The sequence below is a fragment of the Ptiloglossa arizonensis genome, chromosome 12 (assembly GCF_051014685.1).
Source record: "Ptiloglossa arizonensis isolate GNS036 chromosome 12, iyPtiAriz1_principal, whole genome shotgun sequence".
Taxonomy (NCBI): Eukaryota; Metazoa; Arthropoda; class Insecta; order Hymenoptera; family Colletidae; genus Ptiloglossa; species Ptiloglossa arizonensis.
In genome coordinates this window covers 13,999,915-14,016,972 of record NC_135059.1, presented here as the reverse complement: position 1 = coordinate 14,016,972, position 17,058 = coordinate 13,999,915, and the positions used below count along the sequence as shown (strand labels likewise).

Sequence of the window (17,058 nt, the reverse complement as noted above, 5' to 3'; positions counted from 1 at the left end):
TCGACGTTACCGAAACTTGGCTTCGAAATTTTTCGCTGCGATGTAAGAAACTCGGTGTTGTCCGGTTTAAAGGCAATCACCGCGTAGGAGTAATTTCGGCGGTGTCGCGTTTTCCGCTCCGGTGACACGCGAGGGAATTTCGTACGGGCGTTGGTGCCGATTCGAGAACTGTCCCGGTTCGCGCGGCGAAGGGTGTCGATTAGCGGCGAATTGAAAAACGACGATCCGCTTAATTCGATTCACGAAGACGCGTGTACCGCGGGATCGGTTTATCGGATCGCCGCTATTGAATCACTCCATTAGAAGCGTATCCAACCCCTCGGTGAGCGGTAACCCTTGGAAAAGGTTCTCTCGCGCGGATCCACCCTCGTTCGCGACGATACAGCCCCGTCGGAGAGATCGCTGCAACGGACTGTGACATATTAGGCTACCCCCCGAGGACATCATCCCCGTATAAGAGGCCCGTAAAGAGGGTGACTCCGCTCCCGGATTTATTGTTTCGCGATTTAGTGGCCGAGCGAGTCCGTGGGATCGACCGCGGGTCGCTCGAAGCATCGCCGCCGCCGCCGCCACCGTTCACCCTCCGGTCGAGACCTCGTAAATAAATTATCGTCCGCGCGAAAACATCGCGAGAGATCGAAACTCGCTCGACACGGTCGGGACGGAGCGATCGTGTACGAGCGACGTGTCCTCGGCAGCTGCGGTTCGCGAGAACGACGACAACCTCTCGCGACCATCCACTTTCTTAAGGAGAAAGGCGTTACTCTCCGCGACGATTTATGGCCTTCTTTATTCCCATGAAACTCGGAAACCGTTTCCCCCTCCGTAAAAATTCATGACCGGCGCAAAAGCCTCTCGTCGACTCGAGCCTGCTCGACGAATTACATTTTTCAAAGCTCTTCGAGGTCCCGCGAATCACGGGAGCCCCGAAGACGATCGCCCTCGAAGAGCACACGGTCCGAGACTCTTTTCCTCGATCTTCTCGTTCCGCGAAACGATCCTTGCACCGCGCTTTTCCGTAACAATGTTTCACCGTAATCTGCGTAAACGAATAAACGAATAAACGAATAAACGAATAAACGAATAAACGAATAAACGAATAAACGAATAAACGAATAAACGAATAAACGAATAAACGAATAAACGAATAAATAAATAAATAAATAAATAAATAAATAAATAAATAATGGAAAGAAGCGTATGCGTTTGCTCCGCCCGAACGAAAATGCGATCGAAATACCGATCGGGCCAATCGATGGTGATGCAACGATGCGGACGTTTTCTTCGATTTTGTTTCTTCGACAAAGGGAACCGGCTTTGAAATTGGCCGAATCGTTCGCGCAACGACCACCGCGGTTCGGTCGCAAACGTCGTTCGTACGTGCCGATTTATCGGATAACGATCGGTCGGTCGGTCGGTCGTAGGTTTCGCGAGATCGAAAGACGTCGTCGCGGGCTTCTAACGAAGCGTCCAATCTGCGGATCTAACGGAGGACGAAGACGGGGTTCGTTACGCGATACGTCGAGAGGATAATTCGTCCCCGTAGGGAAGGAGCGCGATAGCGATACGGGACGCGGGCACCGAAATGCAAATTATCCGCTCGCAAGGACGCGGGGAGAGCGAAATGCAGAAAATTGAGGGGATCTCGTTGGAACTGTTGGCCATTCCGGTTCGACTAGCCGGTTCGAGCGCTGCGTTTCGTTCTTACGTAATCGTACGTACGGGGATCCGGCCGGTCGACGTCGACGCATCGGCGCGGAAATCGATTCGTTGGCGAACGATTCGGGCCACCTTTTTCGACCACGGTTTCGTCCACGGTTTCGTCCACGGTTTCGTTGCCACCTGGAACGTTTTCACGAGAATAGGCGCGCGCGAAACAAACATTTGTACGATGCGCGCTCGCGAACGCGGCGCGACCTTCCAGAAATTATCGCGCGGCGTTCCTCGATCGACGGATGCCGATCGAAATTGAGCGAAGAAGCGGGAAAGAATCGCAAACTACCGAATGCGCGTACAGAAACGACGAGCCCGGTTTTGCGAAATCGTTGAAGATTGCTCGGAACGGTCCACCTAACGACGGTTAACGTTCCACCGAAGGAATCGATGCCGTGCCAATAAGCGTTCGGGAACGAGGAACGATTGCTCTTACCTGGCCAATTTTTTTCAACGAGGTGAAATCGATCCAAGTTTTCGACGTTTTCTTTTTCGAATGCAACGTTTTTCGGGACTCGTTTAACTGCGACGGTAAGCTATTTACGTCGGGTCGGGCAGGACAGTTGTCGTTGGAAAAATGCAACGCGATACCGCGTACAGACGACCGCTTCGAAATCTGCGACGCGTTGCGAAAATAACCCTCGAATGTTGAGGTATTTGGGCCCGTTGTGACCACATATCGAATCGTTGACAACGAAGACGGCGGACAGCAAAGCCGGACCGTGGACGGACCCGGCACCATCGAAATACGTTCGACGCGTGCCGTCGGAATGTTTGCGCAACTTCGAGCAACGGTTTCAGCGGCTCGAATCGAGTCGAGTCGAGTCGAGTCGAGTCGAGTCGAGTCGAGTCGAGTCGATGTAATATCGATTCCGTGGCATTCCTCGGTAAACGTCCACCGTCCCTCGCAATTATCCCAGGCGTCGCTCAAAACTCGCCGGTTCCTCTTTCGCTCGGCGAGGCGCACGCAACGATCGTGCGCATTCCCCGAACGGGGCGAGGAGGGGGGCGGAGGGGGCGAGGAGCAAGCTGCGAGTCGGCCATATGCATCCGCTAAAGGGAAAATCGCGGCTGTATCTTCTTCTCGTGCCGAGTATACCGGAAGTTTTTACGTTGCTCGCAAAGGGTCGTTGGCTCCGTACACGTCGTGAGAGGCGATCTTAACTTTCCAGCGAAAGAGCCTAGCGTCGCGTCGCGTCGTCGTCGTCGTCGTCGTCGTCGTCGTCGACACGGAAAATGTGTTTTCCGAAAAACGAGTATCGATGCGTCGCGCAAGTTTCGGCAATGTACAATCGACGTACGGGTAGGTCGCGTCGTCTCCGGCGTTCGGTCGAACGAACATCGCGACTCGGAGCGAATCGCAGTTATAATTACACAGCGAGACGAGTTCCCGCGCGAATGGCTACGCGTTGAAAACAAGAAGAATCGAGACCCGGAGGAACGGGACGTTTTTCTCGGGAAAATACCAGTTTCTCGTCGTAGGGAGGGAAGGAAGGGAGCCTGCGATCGAACATCGCGACTCGCGAGGATCGTCGTTGTTTACGCGTTTTCGAGGTAGAATTTTAATTCGGCACCGCGAGGTTACCGAGCGGCGTCGAGACCGTCGGGACGCGAAGAAACTCGAACGGTAAATTGGGGGTATATTTTCTGTTTCTCTGTCGATGCGAACAGGTTGCCGGGGATGGTCGACGCGTTTCCGGAGCGCAAACATCGGTCGATCTCGAGCGCGACCGTTGTTGCGTCTCGTTGAAAGAAATTCGAGCTCGATGGGACGCATAACGCGCAGTCGATAAATCATCGAGCGCAGCGTACCCGGTGAGGGAACGTTTGGTATTTTGGTTCCGACTCCGCGGGGGATCGGCACCCCTGCAGCGGATCCCCGCTGTTGCCACGCTTCTTTTCCCCCCGGTCGGAGATCGGCCGCGATTCGATCGAGCCTCGAGGTGTTCGCCGCGCGAGATCCTCGGCTAGCTACGATTTCGGACGCAAACCCCTATCGCGCGAATTTTCGAAAATCGTTTCCGAGTCGCGGTGCGCCGTTCGATCGCCGATCGATCGATGGAGGAAACGAAACCGAGAGGGGGGAAAAGGAAAGAAATTTTTAAGAATCCCGCGCGTAAAAGGATCCTCCCGTCCGTAATGGCGGTAAGCTCGGGAACCGATTCGAGCGTGCAATCTCCGCGGGTGAAAAATGTTGCATTGTGTTTAGCACGAGGAGGAAAGTAGTCGGGTTAATAGAATCGAGTCGTTGATAATCGTTCTTCCACTTTGCTCGAGTGGCGCGCGTTAAGGCCTCGAGGTGTTGACCGGATCGAGTATTGTTCATCTTTCCCATGATGGTCCGGTGAATGACGCTCGCCGCGATGATACGTCACGATAATGGCCGGTAATTCGACGTACCGTCTCGGGAGGGGGCTCGTGCCCGCTCGCTCTACGAGGAATATTGTTCGCAGGGACGATACAACGTCGAGCGAGAGAGAGAGAGAGAGAGAGAGAGAGAGAGAGAGAGAGAGAGAGAGAGAGAGAGAGAGAGAGAGAGAGAGAGAGAGAGAGAAGTTCTTGGCTTTTCAATTATCGAACCTCCGAGCGATACGATGATGATGGTCGATGGAAGTCGTGTACGCGAGTCGTTGCACGCGGCCGGTAAACCCACACGCACGGGTGTATCGGCGCGAAATTGGAACCTCGAGCCGGGCTCTGTATCGCGGAGCTCGGCCCTTTCGTCGATTCGGTAGACGCGGTCCTCTGGAAACGCGTCCTCGGGGACGCGAACGTTTCCACGATTTTCCGACTCGGTCTCCGCGACCGATTCGGAAACATTTTCCACGGGGAAAATTCCACTCTCGTTCGACGAATAATTCCGTCGAGGACCGATACCGCGCCGGAGTAACGACCGATAATTCGAGGTACCGAGTCTCGCGCGTGCAATAGGAACACCGTCTACGGACCGAAGGGGCGGCTAGGGTTTTCAATTATCGGACCTTCTCCGCGATAACGATGCAGATCGCTGGACTCGCGTACGTGTATTCCGCCTCGAGTGCGCCCCGTAACCGAGACTGCGAAATTGCATCTCCGACCGTTTAATGGAAACCGAGCATGGCGCGTTACGAATACACCGGGGCTCGAGTTCCTCGCGGGAAACGGTTCGCTCGTAATTGCGCGAGCGTCTTTTCCACGGGAAAACCGCCGCTCCAATTAGGGGAACGTACCGCGAAGAGATTTTATCCGACGTTCGCCGCCGGACCGACCACGCTCGACGAACAACGAGTCCGAAGAAAAAAGCGAACAGCGACGAAGAAGAGGAAAGAGATCGATCGATCGTGCGCGAAAACCGTTTCCCGAGACGCGTGCATCGAGCGAAGCCCGGCCGGCCGTGTCGTCGCCCCGAACATCTGCCGTTTTTGGTCCCCGCGGTTCCAACGGGACGCGGCGTACCGACGAGCTTTCGAAAGGGTGTTTACACGTCGGGACTTGCGACGCGCTCGACAAAAATAATTCATTAACCCGACTGCGGTGGGCGTGACGCCGATCGGAAGGGATTTTCTCCTACGGAGAATACACGGGTGTCGGCGAACCTCCTGGAATTCCCCTCGACGGCTGGTAAAGTTTCTCGATCGAGGGGCCGAGTACATCCTCGAGCGCGATCAAACTTTTTCCATCGACGGTACGAATCGATCCTTTTTCATTTCACCGATCGAAAGTCTCCGGGCACGAGACAATATTTCCGCGACCAGTGCGGAAACGATGAATCCCCGAAATCGTCGACGACGCGACAACTTTCGTTCTTCGCGGGTGTAGACGCGACTGTTCGGAAAAACCGGTTCTCGTTGCACACGCGTCTCGTATTTCTGTCGCAACGAAGGGTTCTTTTCCCCGTGGATATCGACCAACGATTACCGGTATTACAATTTCGCCTCGATCGAACCGCCGGAGCCGAGAATCGACGGCACGAGGCGCAACGTGGCGCGGAGGAAACGGAAACGATCGATCGATCGCTATCCGCACCGTTACGATTCCACGAAACGTCGAGGTACTCGTTGCGTATCGACGATTTGGGTTTCTAGAGGTGAATTTTCCAGTGGCGGGAGCCGAGGTAACGTTCGTTCCCCGAGCTATCGACGACGAACGGAGAGTAAAGCTCTCAAGTTTCGTTTATAGACGGTTCGACCGTACGGCTCGTCGACATTGAGACCGAGCGTCGAATTCGCTTATTCCTCGCGGCGGAATCGATATCGCGAACGTTCCGAGTCGACGACGAGAGAGAAAAGAAAGGGGTTAAAAAATGGTTCGGTTCGAGGGGGCTCGCGGGTAAACCTCCTCGTCGACGGGACGAACGATATCGCGCAAGAGCGAGCGTTCGCGGTCGGCCGAGGAGACCCGGTTCGTTCGGGAAATTTCCCCCGAGAGGGAACAAATTGGGTCGACATCCTGGTTGCATCCGGTCCTCCGGGTAAAATCCTCTTAGGTCGCGTAAAAAGGCCGCGCCGAGCTTTTATCCCCACCGGCGCGTGACGAAGGTCGTATTTTTGCGACAAACGCGTCGTACACCCGGGGCCCGTTCGCGGTCCATTGTCGGCCTTGAAAATGTCAACGGGGCGTCGCTTAAAAGGACACTCTTGCCCCACGAATCGGATTATCGGATTACCGGCGTGGAAGTGAAGTGGAGCGAGATTTTCGAGAGGATCCTCGAGGAAGTTTTGTGCGTCGCGCGGGCCGAAGGGTAGCTGTCGCTGATCGATCGAGAGTAAAATAGAGTACGAAAGAACGCGTACGCGAACGGAGACGAATCATTGCGCGTTACGCTCGCGTCGAAGAGCGACGCCCGCCGTTAATTCGGTTTACGAATCACCGACGAGAATTCGTCGATCGAGCACCGCATTCGCCGACGGCGCGAGAACGAGTCGGCGAAACTTCTCGGAGCTGAAATATAGTACCTCGACGCGATTTTGCGACGGGAAGTGGGAATTCGCGACGAAGAACGACGCCGAGGAGAAACAACCACGGGGGGACGGAGAAAAAAAATAAGAAGACGATTCGGAGAGGAAGTACGTATCGTGTTACCGTCCCACGCATCCTGTCAAGTGGATCCTCTCGGTGCACAAAGAGGAGCGGACGAATAATTGGCTCTCGGGGCGCACAGGTAGACAGCAGTCCCTTTGATCCCCGAGAACCTTGCGCAAGGTTATTATGCGAAGGATACTCGATACATCGGGATCGGGTGCTCGGGCGACCCGAACGCCGGAAAAAGAGAGAAACGAGAACGCCGAACTGAACGGAACCGTTCGCAACATTCGCGGGGGCGTCTTTCGCCACGGTCCCCGGGAACGGCTCGAGAGTTTCCTCGAGACAACGAAGCGTCGCGAAACGAGCGAACCTCCGACGCCGATCGTTCCCTTCGAAAAATACCCGCGAGTCGCAACCTCGCGTCCGAACGGGAACGGTTTCGATTTTCCGGAGACGAATTTTTTACTTCGAAAACTCGCGAGGGGACAACGAAGCGTAAAAAGAGCAGGAAGACACCGTACTTTCCAGCGAGGTTAATTTTCGGTGCGACGCACACCAACGGGAAACTTTTCTGCTGACTTAATTAATACTCGTGCGCGTCGCTTTTTCGATGCCACGGATTTAATTACTTTTTTACATCGACTCGTAAATCATCCCAGCGAGGCCACGGCAGCGCGGCGTCCTTCCTTCTTGCCGAGTCATAAAATAAAAAAGAAGCTTCGAGGGCCGAGTGTGCGCGCGCGGAGCGACTTGGAAACACGTGTTGTCCGTCAAGGGAGCGAGCGAGAGAGAGAGAGAGAGAGAGAGAGAAAGAGGGAGAAAAAGAGAGAGAGAGAGAGAGAGAGAGAGAGAGAGAGAGAGAGAGAGAGAGAGAGAGAGAGAGAGAGAGAGAGAGAGAGAGAGAGAGAGAGAGAGATCCGGATAGGAGAGCAGAGGGACAAAAGCCGGGCCCAGGCAACGGTTCGGAGGTTTCGCCGAGCGAACTCGGGGACCGTCGCTTCTGTCAAAACAGAATGGATCATCCGGGATGATCCGCCGGATTACGGACAATTCTGCACGGAACCGGTCAGTCCGTAGGATCCTTGCGCCTGGACAATGTCGAGCCGAGCTACGAATCGATGCGACGAGAACGGAGAAAATCGGTATCCGCGCGAACGAGGCGTTGGAAAAGTTTTATCCAGCCCGGATACGACCGAGGCGTTATCTTCTCTCGAGAGGTGAATCGTTCCACTCGAGATGGCTGGGAGGGGGGGGGGGGGGGGGGGGGGGAGGCCAAGAGTACGCGGAGTTTGTCCGATCGATCGGAGTCATCGTCGAAAATTCCCCCGATTTAGCCGCGCGTCGGGATCTTCGATTTTATCGGGCCCCGACGACGAGGGCCTCTTCGTCGAAGGTGACGAGGCGAACAGTAGCACCTGATCCGCGAGATCGACCGTTCGTGTTCTACCTGGACGGATCGAGATCCCTATCTGAGAGGAGGCCGAGCGATCGACCTTGCCCCGAGGAGATCGACGGTTGACAGCTACCCTTGCCCCGGAGGCAGATCCGTGTCTCGAACGGTCACCGATCGGCCAACGAATCGCCGGCCATTGCTCGACACTCGATTCTCGATGCGTCCGCTCCCCCTGGACCGGGCCAGGGGCGCGATCTACGCGATCTACGCGATCTACGCGATCTACGCGATCTACGCGATCGGAGATCGTAGCCGAGGTGACTGGTCGATGAAAGATCGTGGACTCACCACATGTCCGTGGACCGGCGACTTGGCGATCGACTGTAACTGCGGATAAAGTTGACCAGCCGCTGCCGGCGTCATGTCGGTCAACATCTCGTCGACGCTTCGAGGAATCCCGTCGGTTTCTCGTTCCGGGCTGCTTCTCCTCGAACCGACTCTGCTCCCTGGGACGTGTCACCGGACGGTTCTCTCGCGATCCTCTCGCGATCCTCTCGCTCTCTGCGTGTCGTATCGGCGCGCACTTCACTTGCGGTATCACCGGAGTAGAAGGATTCGTAGTTCGGTTGTTCGTGCGACGAGGGAAAGGGTCATGGAGTCGGATCCCCACGGCCGTCGGGGTGTGCGTAAAAAAAGCCAGTGGGTCGAGAAAACGAGTGTTTGCGACGCTTAGGGGAAACCGGTTAACGTGGTTCCCGTTCTTCGCCCCGTGACAGACTGCCGGCTATCCGATCGGCTTCGCCCCGACCAGACAGGGGAATGGTAGTAGGGAAGCGGCCAGGACTTCGGCCCCCGGGCAAAAAAGGGGCAGAGCCCGTTGGGCGGTACGCAGGCCTAACCGGTCCCCGCCCCTGACCGCCTCCGTGCCGTGCCCGCTTCCTCTTTACTTTATTTATCCCCACCGATTTTCCTCCCACTCTCGTCCCGTGGCTCCTCTCCTCTCTGTCGGTCGGTCGTTTCTCGCCACGGTGAGCTCTCTCGCTCTCGCTATCGCCCTCGACTTGCGCGCAGCCCTCCCCTACGGCCGATTTAACCGTGAAATGCGCGCGCACCGCCGCGCTCGCGAAGAGGTGGCACGCGTACGGCCCGACCGCTTCGGTGGTGCCCTCTCTTCGAGCGGTTTCGGCTTCGCCGAGTCTTTCCGCGTTCGTCCTTCCTCCGCTCCCGTCCCTCCGACCCCTCCGTCCCCTCCGACCCCTCCGACCCCTCCGACCCCACCATTCCCCTCCGTAAACCTCCGCGCCCCTCCGTACCCCGACGTAACCCTGGAACCCCTCCGCTGCTGCTGCCGCCGCCACCGCCGCCGCCACCGCCACCGCCACCGCCACCGCCACCGCCACCGCCACCGCCGCCACCGCCGCCGCTCGCGCTCTCTAACCCCCTTCTCTCCGGCTCCTCTTGTTCCAGGACGAGGCTTACGTGACCCGAAGTTGTCGTATTAGGCTTCAGCCTCGTTGTTCGACGTAACGGTATGCGCGCCGTTGGTATTTAAATACCGACACGCCGCTATCCGATACCGGCGAAACGAGCAAAGTTCATCGACCTGGCTCTCGCGTAATTGATACACAAATCCGGATCCACGTTCTCGGACGAGGAGCTCGCGCCTCGATTTTTCCTATCGCGGGACGAGAGACTCGCGTTTACGTCGAAACGAGACTTTCCGATCGAATCTCGAGCAACGAGAAAGAAGGAACGCGAGAGAGGCGATCGCGCGTCCGCCTACGCACGTTCCTCGTTCCACTGGCGGCGATCGCGGGAATCGAGACACCGAAGGGAGACGAAATACGAAAACCGGAGAGACGCATCGACGCGTCGAGAACGGGAGATGCCGATCGGTGTCGTCTCGGCGGTGCTTCTCCATCGGGGAAATTCTTTTCGAGCGTATCGCGCTAAGAAACGTTCCCGGAGGTACCTTCGAACGGCGTCGAAGGTGCGGTACCTGGGAAATGGACAGGGTCGCGTTCTCGTTACAATTCCAGGCACAGTTTACCACCGTCTAAGAACGATCCGCGAGACTCGCGTCGTTGTTCACCGACGACGTTGTCGATTGATGCGCGTGTTTGGGTATTCGTTCTTCCGCGGCTCGAAGAGAGAAACGAGAAACGTCGGCGAAAGAACGCAAACCTGTGTTCGAACTCGCACGCGGACATTTTTCTCGCGAAAATTTGCTTTCGTGGAAACGGTGAAATTCGTCGAAACTCCGCGACGAGAAAGTAACGAAGGTCCGTACGTTTTGCGCAGAAATTCGAAGAAACTCGATCGAGAGCAACCGAGAACGCTTCCGCGATGCGAACGAAGAGGCGCGAAACGATCCGCACGGGAGCCAGACGCGTCGAGAAGTTACGCAAAGATCGTGCAAAGTGAATGGAAACCAAAAAATTACGGGTATTAATTTCGGTTTCGTCGTTTCGTCGATTCCGGTTCGATTTCGTCGAAAACTTACAGAGGTGCGAAATAACTCGGATTCCGAGTCTCCGGTAACGTACGTTCGAGGGCCCTGAAGAGCATCGCCCGGTTTTGCTCGCTTTTCTTTCGCTTTACGCTCTTCGACGAAACAAAGTACAATCGGAGTACCTACCTCTTTGGGAAGCTCGTTCGTCACGGTGGCGTTCTCGGAGACAAAATCGTGATCGATCGTTTTCGCAACAAGGGCGGAAAAGCGTTGGTCGTGGTCGTTACCGAGTACCGAGAATATTTAATTGGCGCGCGAATTACGGGTCGCGGGACGAACTCGAGGGGTAGAGATTCGCGATTCAAAAGTGGAACGCCGATTCGCCAAACGACGTCGCTCGCTCGTAACGCATCTGGAAAAAGCAGCGAGGGGATTCTCGTCGGTCTTTTTATCCCCCCCTCGAAATAAATTATCGCTTAATCTACAGCGACATTTGCGACGCTGCGAGCGAGCTGCCCTTGGATCCGGGAGATCCATGCAAAGGGAGCGCAAGAAGATGACGGGTATACCGTCTTACGAGCGTCTAATGTGATTTTAATCGAGGAGTTTGAATTTCAAATCCTATCGACTACGGGCTGTACGAAGCGGCGGGCCCGATTCAGCCAGTGGCGTAACTCGTTCGGGTTTTCGGTGACGGAGGCGAGCCAATTGCGCGGTGGTGGCGGCGGCGGCGGCGGCGGCGGCTCGATACCGATCGCGGGACGAACCCAGCCTCTCGACGCCGTTGCCCGCGAACGGCCGCGTTGGATCCTAATTTTCCATAATGGAAGAAGATCGAGGCGCCACTTCGGCGAGGCGAACCGAGGCGAACCGTGGCGACCGTCTAATCGCGGTCCATTCGTAACCGCCCTTCGTCCTCGGAGAAAGAAGCCCGGTTATTCGACTCGTGTACAACATTTCCGCGACCAATTTCCTCCTAACGCGCTCGCGACCGTTCCTTTCTCAACGTTGGACCATTTTCGCGAGACAGTGGCGTACGAGCTGCGGAACTCTGCGCGGTATTCCCTCGCGTGTTACCGCGACTCGTACGTTGGAGACGACAACGCGTACATCCAGCGACGCGAATTTCATTCTTCGTTCACGGTTCAACCGTCTCGGTAAAGGACGATCGTGCGGAAAACTTGGAAAAGAAGAAACGAAAAAATGTTGAAATTTACAAAATCTATCCACGTTGACTCACGCGCGACGTACATTGTACATATTCCGTTGGAATACCGTTCTATGGAATTCTGTTCGCGGTATCGAACGGTGTCTCGGTGAAGTTCGAGACAAGTTTGAAAAGAATTTGGCAAATTTCGCGTCGCGTCGCGTCGCGTCGCGTCGCGTCGCGTCGGAGTTCGCGCAATGTCCGTGCTCGCGTTCGAGAATCGATAAAAAGTCGCGAGGAAATATTTTCGCCGTACGCCGGGGGGCATTATCGAGGAACCCTCCTCTCCGCTTCGGGGGGACTCGCGGAGACGATGATGCGTAGATCGCGTGCGATCGGGCCACAAAAGGTGCGATCCGCCCCACCTCCCCGAGGTCGGAGGAGAACCGGCCACTGTTACGGGTGAACGGGCGCGAGAGGGATGTTTTACAATGAAAACGGAGCAGAAACCGGGCGTTAACGTCCTTTGAAAGAGCAAACGGCATTGGATCGCGCGAACGAGGGTGCGCGGGTATCTCCTCGAGGGGTGGTTTTTTCCTTTTTTCTTTTTCCTTTTTTCTTTTTTCTTCGACACGGTCGATCGAGGGCCGCGTCCCTCGCGCAACGGCGACGGTCTTTAGATTTTCGTTTTGGATAAAAACGAGGCTGGTAATTTATTACGGGGGTCACGCATGTGGATTACCGAGGTAGGAAAAGTGTCCGGCGTCGATCGGGCCGACGAATCGATTTTCTCGGTAAGCCGATCGAGCGATATCGACGGGACGAAACGAGGTTGCGCGACGCGCAGCGACGGATCGCTGATTGGGCCCGAACGGGGTTGAAAGGGAAATGGGGCCCACGGGCCTGACGGGGGCGGATAATGACAGGGCGGCCTCGCGAAGCTAGGATGGTCCGCGTTGGGACCAGCTCGGGGTTTGCCTCTTATACGGCCATGTGGCCATCGGGAGATGCTGATGGACTAATAATTACCAAGGAACCAGCTTCGCGTATAGCGGCTGGGACCGTCGAAAATGAAGATTCACCGGACCGGACCGGACCGGACCGGACCGGACCGGGACCAAGAGCCGTACCGGTATCGTTGTGTAAGCTCGTCGGTAGACTGCTCGAGGGGGGCAGGGAGAACGAGAGGGGAGGATGGTGCTTCGGGTTTAATAACCACGTACCGTGTCCGGTATCTGTTTGGCCTATCGCTATCGGGTTCGTTGAGACGGAACGGCCGCTACGTTACCACGCGGACGATTTCGACGCGTTTACCATTTATCGCCACCGCGAGATCTCCAAATCGGTGCAATTAGCGAAACCGTCGACGATCGTGGAACGTTTCCAACGTGCTTCTCTCTCTCTCTCTCTCTCTCTCTCTCTTTCCCTCTCCCTCTCCCTCTCCGAACCCGTACACGGACCGACGATAGTCGAGTCGCGGTTAAAAAGCCGCGTTTCAACAACCTACCTGGTCGACGCGCGATGTTGCGTCCACCAGTTCCGATCCTCGTTTCATAAATCAAACACTCGCGCCGAGTACGTAATGGAAGAGCGCGCGATAACGCGCAAACATTCTTCGGACGATATAGCCGTACGATGCTTCGTTCGTTGCACGCGATTGTTAACTCTCCAATGGCGAACGTTTTCGGGATCACGGTACACGCGTCGAGGAGAGATTCGTTTCGTTCGAAGGTTCATCGTGGACGCGGTGGACTCGCTTCTGAACGCGAAATCCCCCCGGATTCGAAACAACGAACGAGACGGATCTTTGCAACTTTCTTAGCATCGAGTGACGCTCGAACGCCCGGATGGTTACGAGGCTGAACCGTACCGTAACCTCGACGGGACGTTTTTCGTTGAAAGTGGAATGACACGGTGAATCGGGGAGCCTTTTTCGAAAGTGAACCGAGTCGTCGAGTCGCGAACGAGAAAGGTTCGCTCCTCCTCGGAGCGGATAGCCGGTTTCGAGCCGAACGGCAGGTGTTCAACCGACTGGAGGATTTCTCGGGGTCGTTTCGTTGCCCGGAAACGTTTACGTACGTCCGTACGATAGGACGAAAGACTCGATTCGAGAAACTTTTCGGGAATTAGGAAAACTGGAAGTCGGGAATCCATTTTCGAAGCGTCGAGGACACTCCGGAGACCGACTCGCGACGGTTCTGCTCTCGAGCGGACACGCGGCTCGTCGTACGCGATAAAGTTCATCGTTCTGGTTATTCCGGTCGCGGCGCACGGTGCTCCGATCGTCGAAAAGAATCGCAACGATACATCGGCCACGGGCGAATAAATATCACCGGGTGCCCGTTTCGAGGGTCCTCGGCGATCCGTCTCTCGGAGCCGCGTTTCGGAGCACTCCTCTCGGAGGCTTTTAAGGTCGAGCAACGCGTTTCGCCGCGAAACAAGGCGAAGAGAAACTTGTCTAGGAGTGATTTACGAACTCGTTGGCCCGGCCGTGGGCCGGCGTACGGCTCGCGTTTCCGTCTACATCGCGGTCCGGAATAGAGAGACGCTCCCGAGCAGATTTATGGGGTGTTCCACGGGGAGGGTAGCGCGGCCCGATCCTCCGTAATTCACGGTGCCCTCGGTTGTTCCGTCGGCGCGTAATCCGCAAACAAGGAACTCTCGGTGCTCCGCGACGCGGCGGAAGACGGCCACGGAATCGGGCGCGTTGCGCCGCGTAAACGCGAGCGGCGAATAATCGCGATAAACGGTCGTGAAAAACTCACGCGTTCCTCGCCACCGTTACAAACAACGCTATTAGGCGAACAATGGAAACGAGGGTTTGATAGCGCCCGTGGACGCGACGGGATAATTCGAAAACGACGCGGTGTACGCGTACTCGGTGTAATTAACGGGAATGCGAATAATTGTAGGTCGTTCGGGGAAAACGCATCGCGACGGTAACGAACCACGCGGTTATGCGAAACATGGAGAAGTTGCGCGGCGAAAACGTGCTCGAACGCAACGCTGGAAGATACCGAGATTCGGAGTCTCTGCACGGCGAACGACAGAGCCAACCGGGCCCTTGCTCCACCCGGTGTCCCCACCGGGGATACCCGTATTTGCCCGATAAGCGCTCGCGTTCCAGAAAATTGGAATACCCCTATCGAAATCCACGAAATCGCGGACTCGTTCTCGACGATCGTCGCTTACGATTTATCGAGATCGCGTTACGAAAGGTACGAGAACTTTTTCGTTCCGCGTACAGCGAACGTATCGATTCGTTGGTCGTTACGGAGCAATCGTAAACCCACGTGTCCGATTCCGCTGATCTAGAGATCGATCGCGTCGATGCAGGACGACGTGTATACTGTACCTACTCGACGCGCGCTCCAATATTTTCGTTACCGTTGTCGCCGATTCAACGAACCGTACAAATATCCAGCCTCTCTTTCGTCGAAACACTGGCAACGATCTCCGCGCCGTACGTACCACGGGAAGCTGGAAAGACGTCGGGAATTACAAATCGTAGAAAAGTTTTTCGACCTTGTCCACGATCCTCTTGCGCGCAGTATTCTAATTCTCTGGACTCTTTCCAGTTCGCGACTCGGCGCGCGGAAAATTGTTCGCTCGATATTTTCGGCTCGCGGTTCCAACCGCTAGGGGTCTCGTCGTCCTTTCGATCGCGAGTCGCGCTCGGTGACGCGAGGATGCACCGTCGTTTTCGCGAACAAAAGGACCGCGGAGAGACAGAAAGAGAGAGAGAAAGAAAGAGAGAGAGAGAGAGAGAGGAGAGCGTGAAGAATTAGCGCAAAAAGGGGGAAACAATTAGCCCGGCGGAGGACCGCCGACAAATTCGCGCGCATGTTCGTTGGAAGTTGAGATTGCAAAATGACGTGCAAACTGAGGGACGCCCTCGTCCGCCCCCTGGCAATACGGTAATCACTATAATTACGTATCGAGCCCTTATATTAATATCCCCCAGCTACGTCGCTCTTTCCGTCTTTCGTTCCCTCTCTCTCTCTCTCTCTCTCTCTCTCTCTGTCCCGTCGATTCTTCGTTGGTTCGTTGGTTCGTTCGCCTCGCCGGCGCAAAAGTCGACGTTTCTTCCTCGACCTTTCACGCGAGCCGATCGACTCCTACTTATCGTTGCCCGCGAACGATCGTTTTGTTCGTTAACGAGGGCCTCGGAGTCAGGAGGACGCCGTGTTTCGCGGCCGGTTCGCAAATTCATCGAGCCGCGATTCGATCCGCGACCGGGCCGCGTTTCGTTTCACCGCCGAGAACCGCGTACGGTTAGGATTCGGGGAGCGAGGAGCTTCGCGCAAATCGAATTCCGAGATCCGATTGGCAATCGCGGGAATCGAATTTTCCAACGAGAGCCGATGAATCGGCAACGCGTTAAGGAGAATCCCGGGTGTGCGCGTGGCCCCGTGCATTGGCCTCTCTCGCTTCTTCGGGAGATGAACAATTTAACGGGAGGGTTCCGATGTTTCGGAACCGCCCAGGATGTCGTCGAAAGAAGGGACGACGACGAGACGACGAGACGACGAGAGCAGCGCGACGGAAAGTTCCGGGACGAATGTCGTTGGCTCGAGGCTCGCGAAGGTACCGTCGCGGCCAGGTTGGCGAGATCGTTCCGACCGTTTGACGAAACGTCGCTAGTCGAGGGTAAAAAGATCGAAAGGGGTATCGAGGAACGAGTCCAAGTGGTCGTACGTTACCTCGAGGTATTCGGTGTCCGTTGAGTGGAGAGGTTGCTGGACAGCCGTCGGCGGCATGGCGACGACGTTCTGCGGGTGAGCGGGCAGCGAGTACTGATACGCGCAATTCATGTCGAACACCTTTTCCAAGCGGTCTCGTTTCAGTTCGAGGGCGATGGTTCGCCACGGCTCGCCACGGTTCGCCACGGTTCGGCACGGTTCGCGCAGGAACCGGTCCGTCGAGAGGCTGGTGTTTCGCGTGCGACGGTCACAGGTCAGCTCCGCGTGCGGTGATTCGGAGCGCGTGTTTCCGTGAAACGTTGAACGGAGCAGCGCTCGATGAACATGTCTCGCGCGGGTGCGTGGACCTCGTGAGCGTTTCGCGAGCGGATCGGAGCTGTTCCCAAGGGGGGAGAAGAGATCGGGCTCCCGTTACAGATCCTCGAAGCGTCCGGCGGAGAGTCCGTTCGATCGGTCGGTGGTAGCGCTCTCCGGCATCGGTAGTCCGTTCGAAGGTTGCCCCGGCCCCTCGTATATCCTGGTAATCACAGTAATTCTCCGCGGGTGTTCGCCGCAGCGAGGCAAACGGAGGAGGTCGGTCGAGGACGAGTCGCAGGACGACTCGCAGGACGACTCGCGATGCGTGTCCGGTGCAACGCGGAAGGAG

General features: G+C 56.2%; 1 protein-coding gene across 1 annotated transcript in view; it reads right to left on the bottom strand.

The window, feature by feature from the left end:
- Sp1 (transcription factor Sp8) overlaps positions 1 to 16,652 on the bottom strand; it is a 34,383-nt gene extending 17,731 nt beyond the window's left edge. The window contains exon 1 of the mRNA XM_076324606.1: positions 16,413 to 16,652. Coding sequence (XP_076180721.1) covers positions 16,413 to 16,523 — 111 coding nt within the window. The 5' untranslated portion in view covers positions 16,524 to 16,652. The remainder of the gene's footprint in view (positions 1 to 16,412) is intronic.
- Between the last annotated feature and the right edge of the window lie 406 nt (positions 16,653 to 17,058).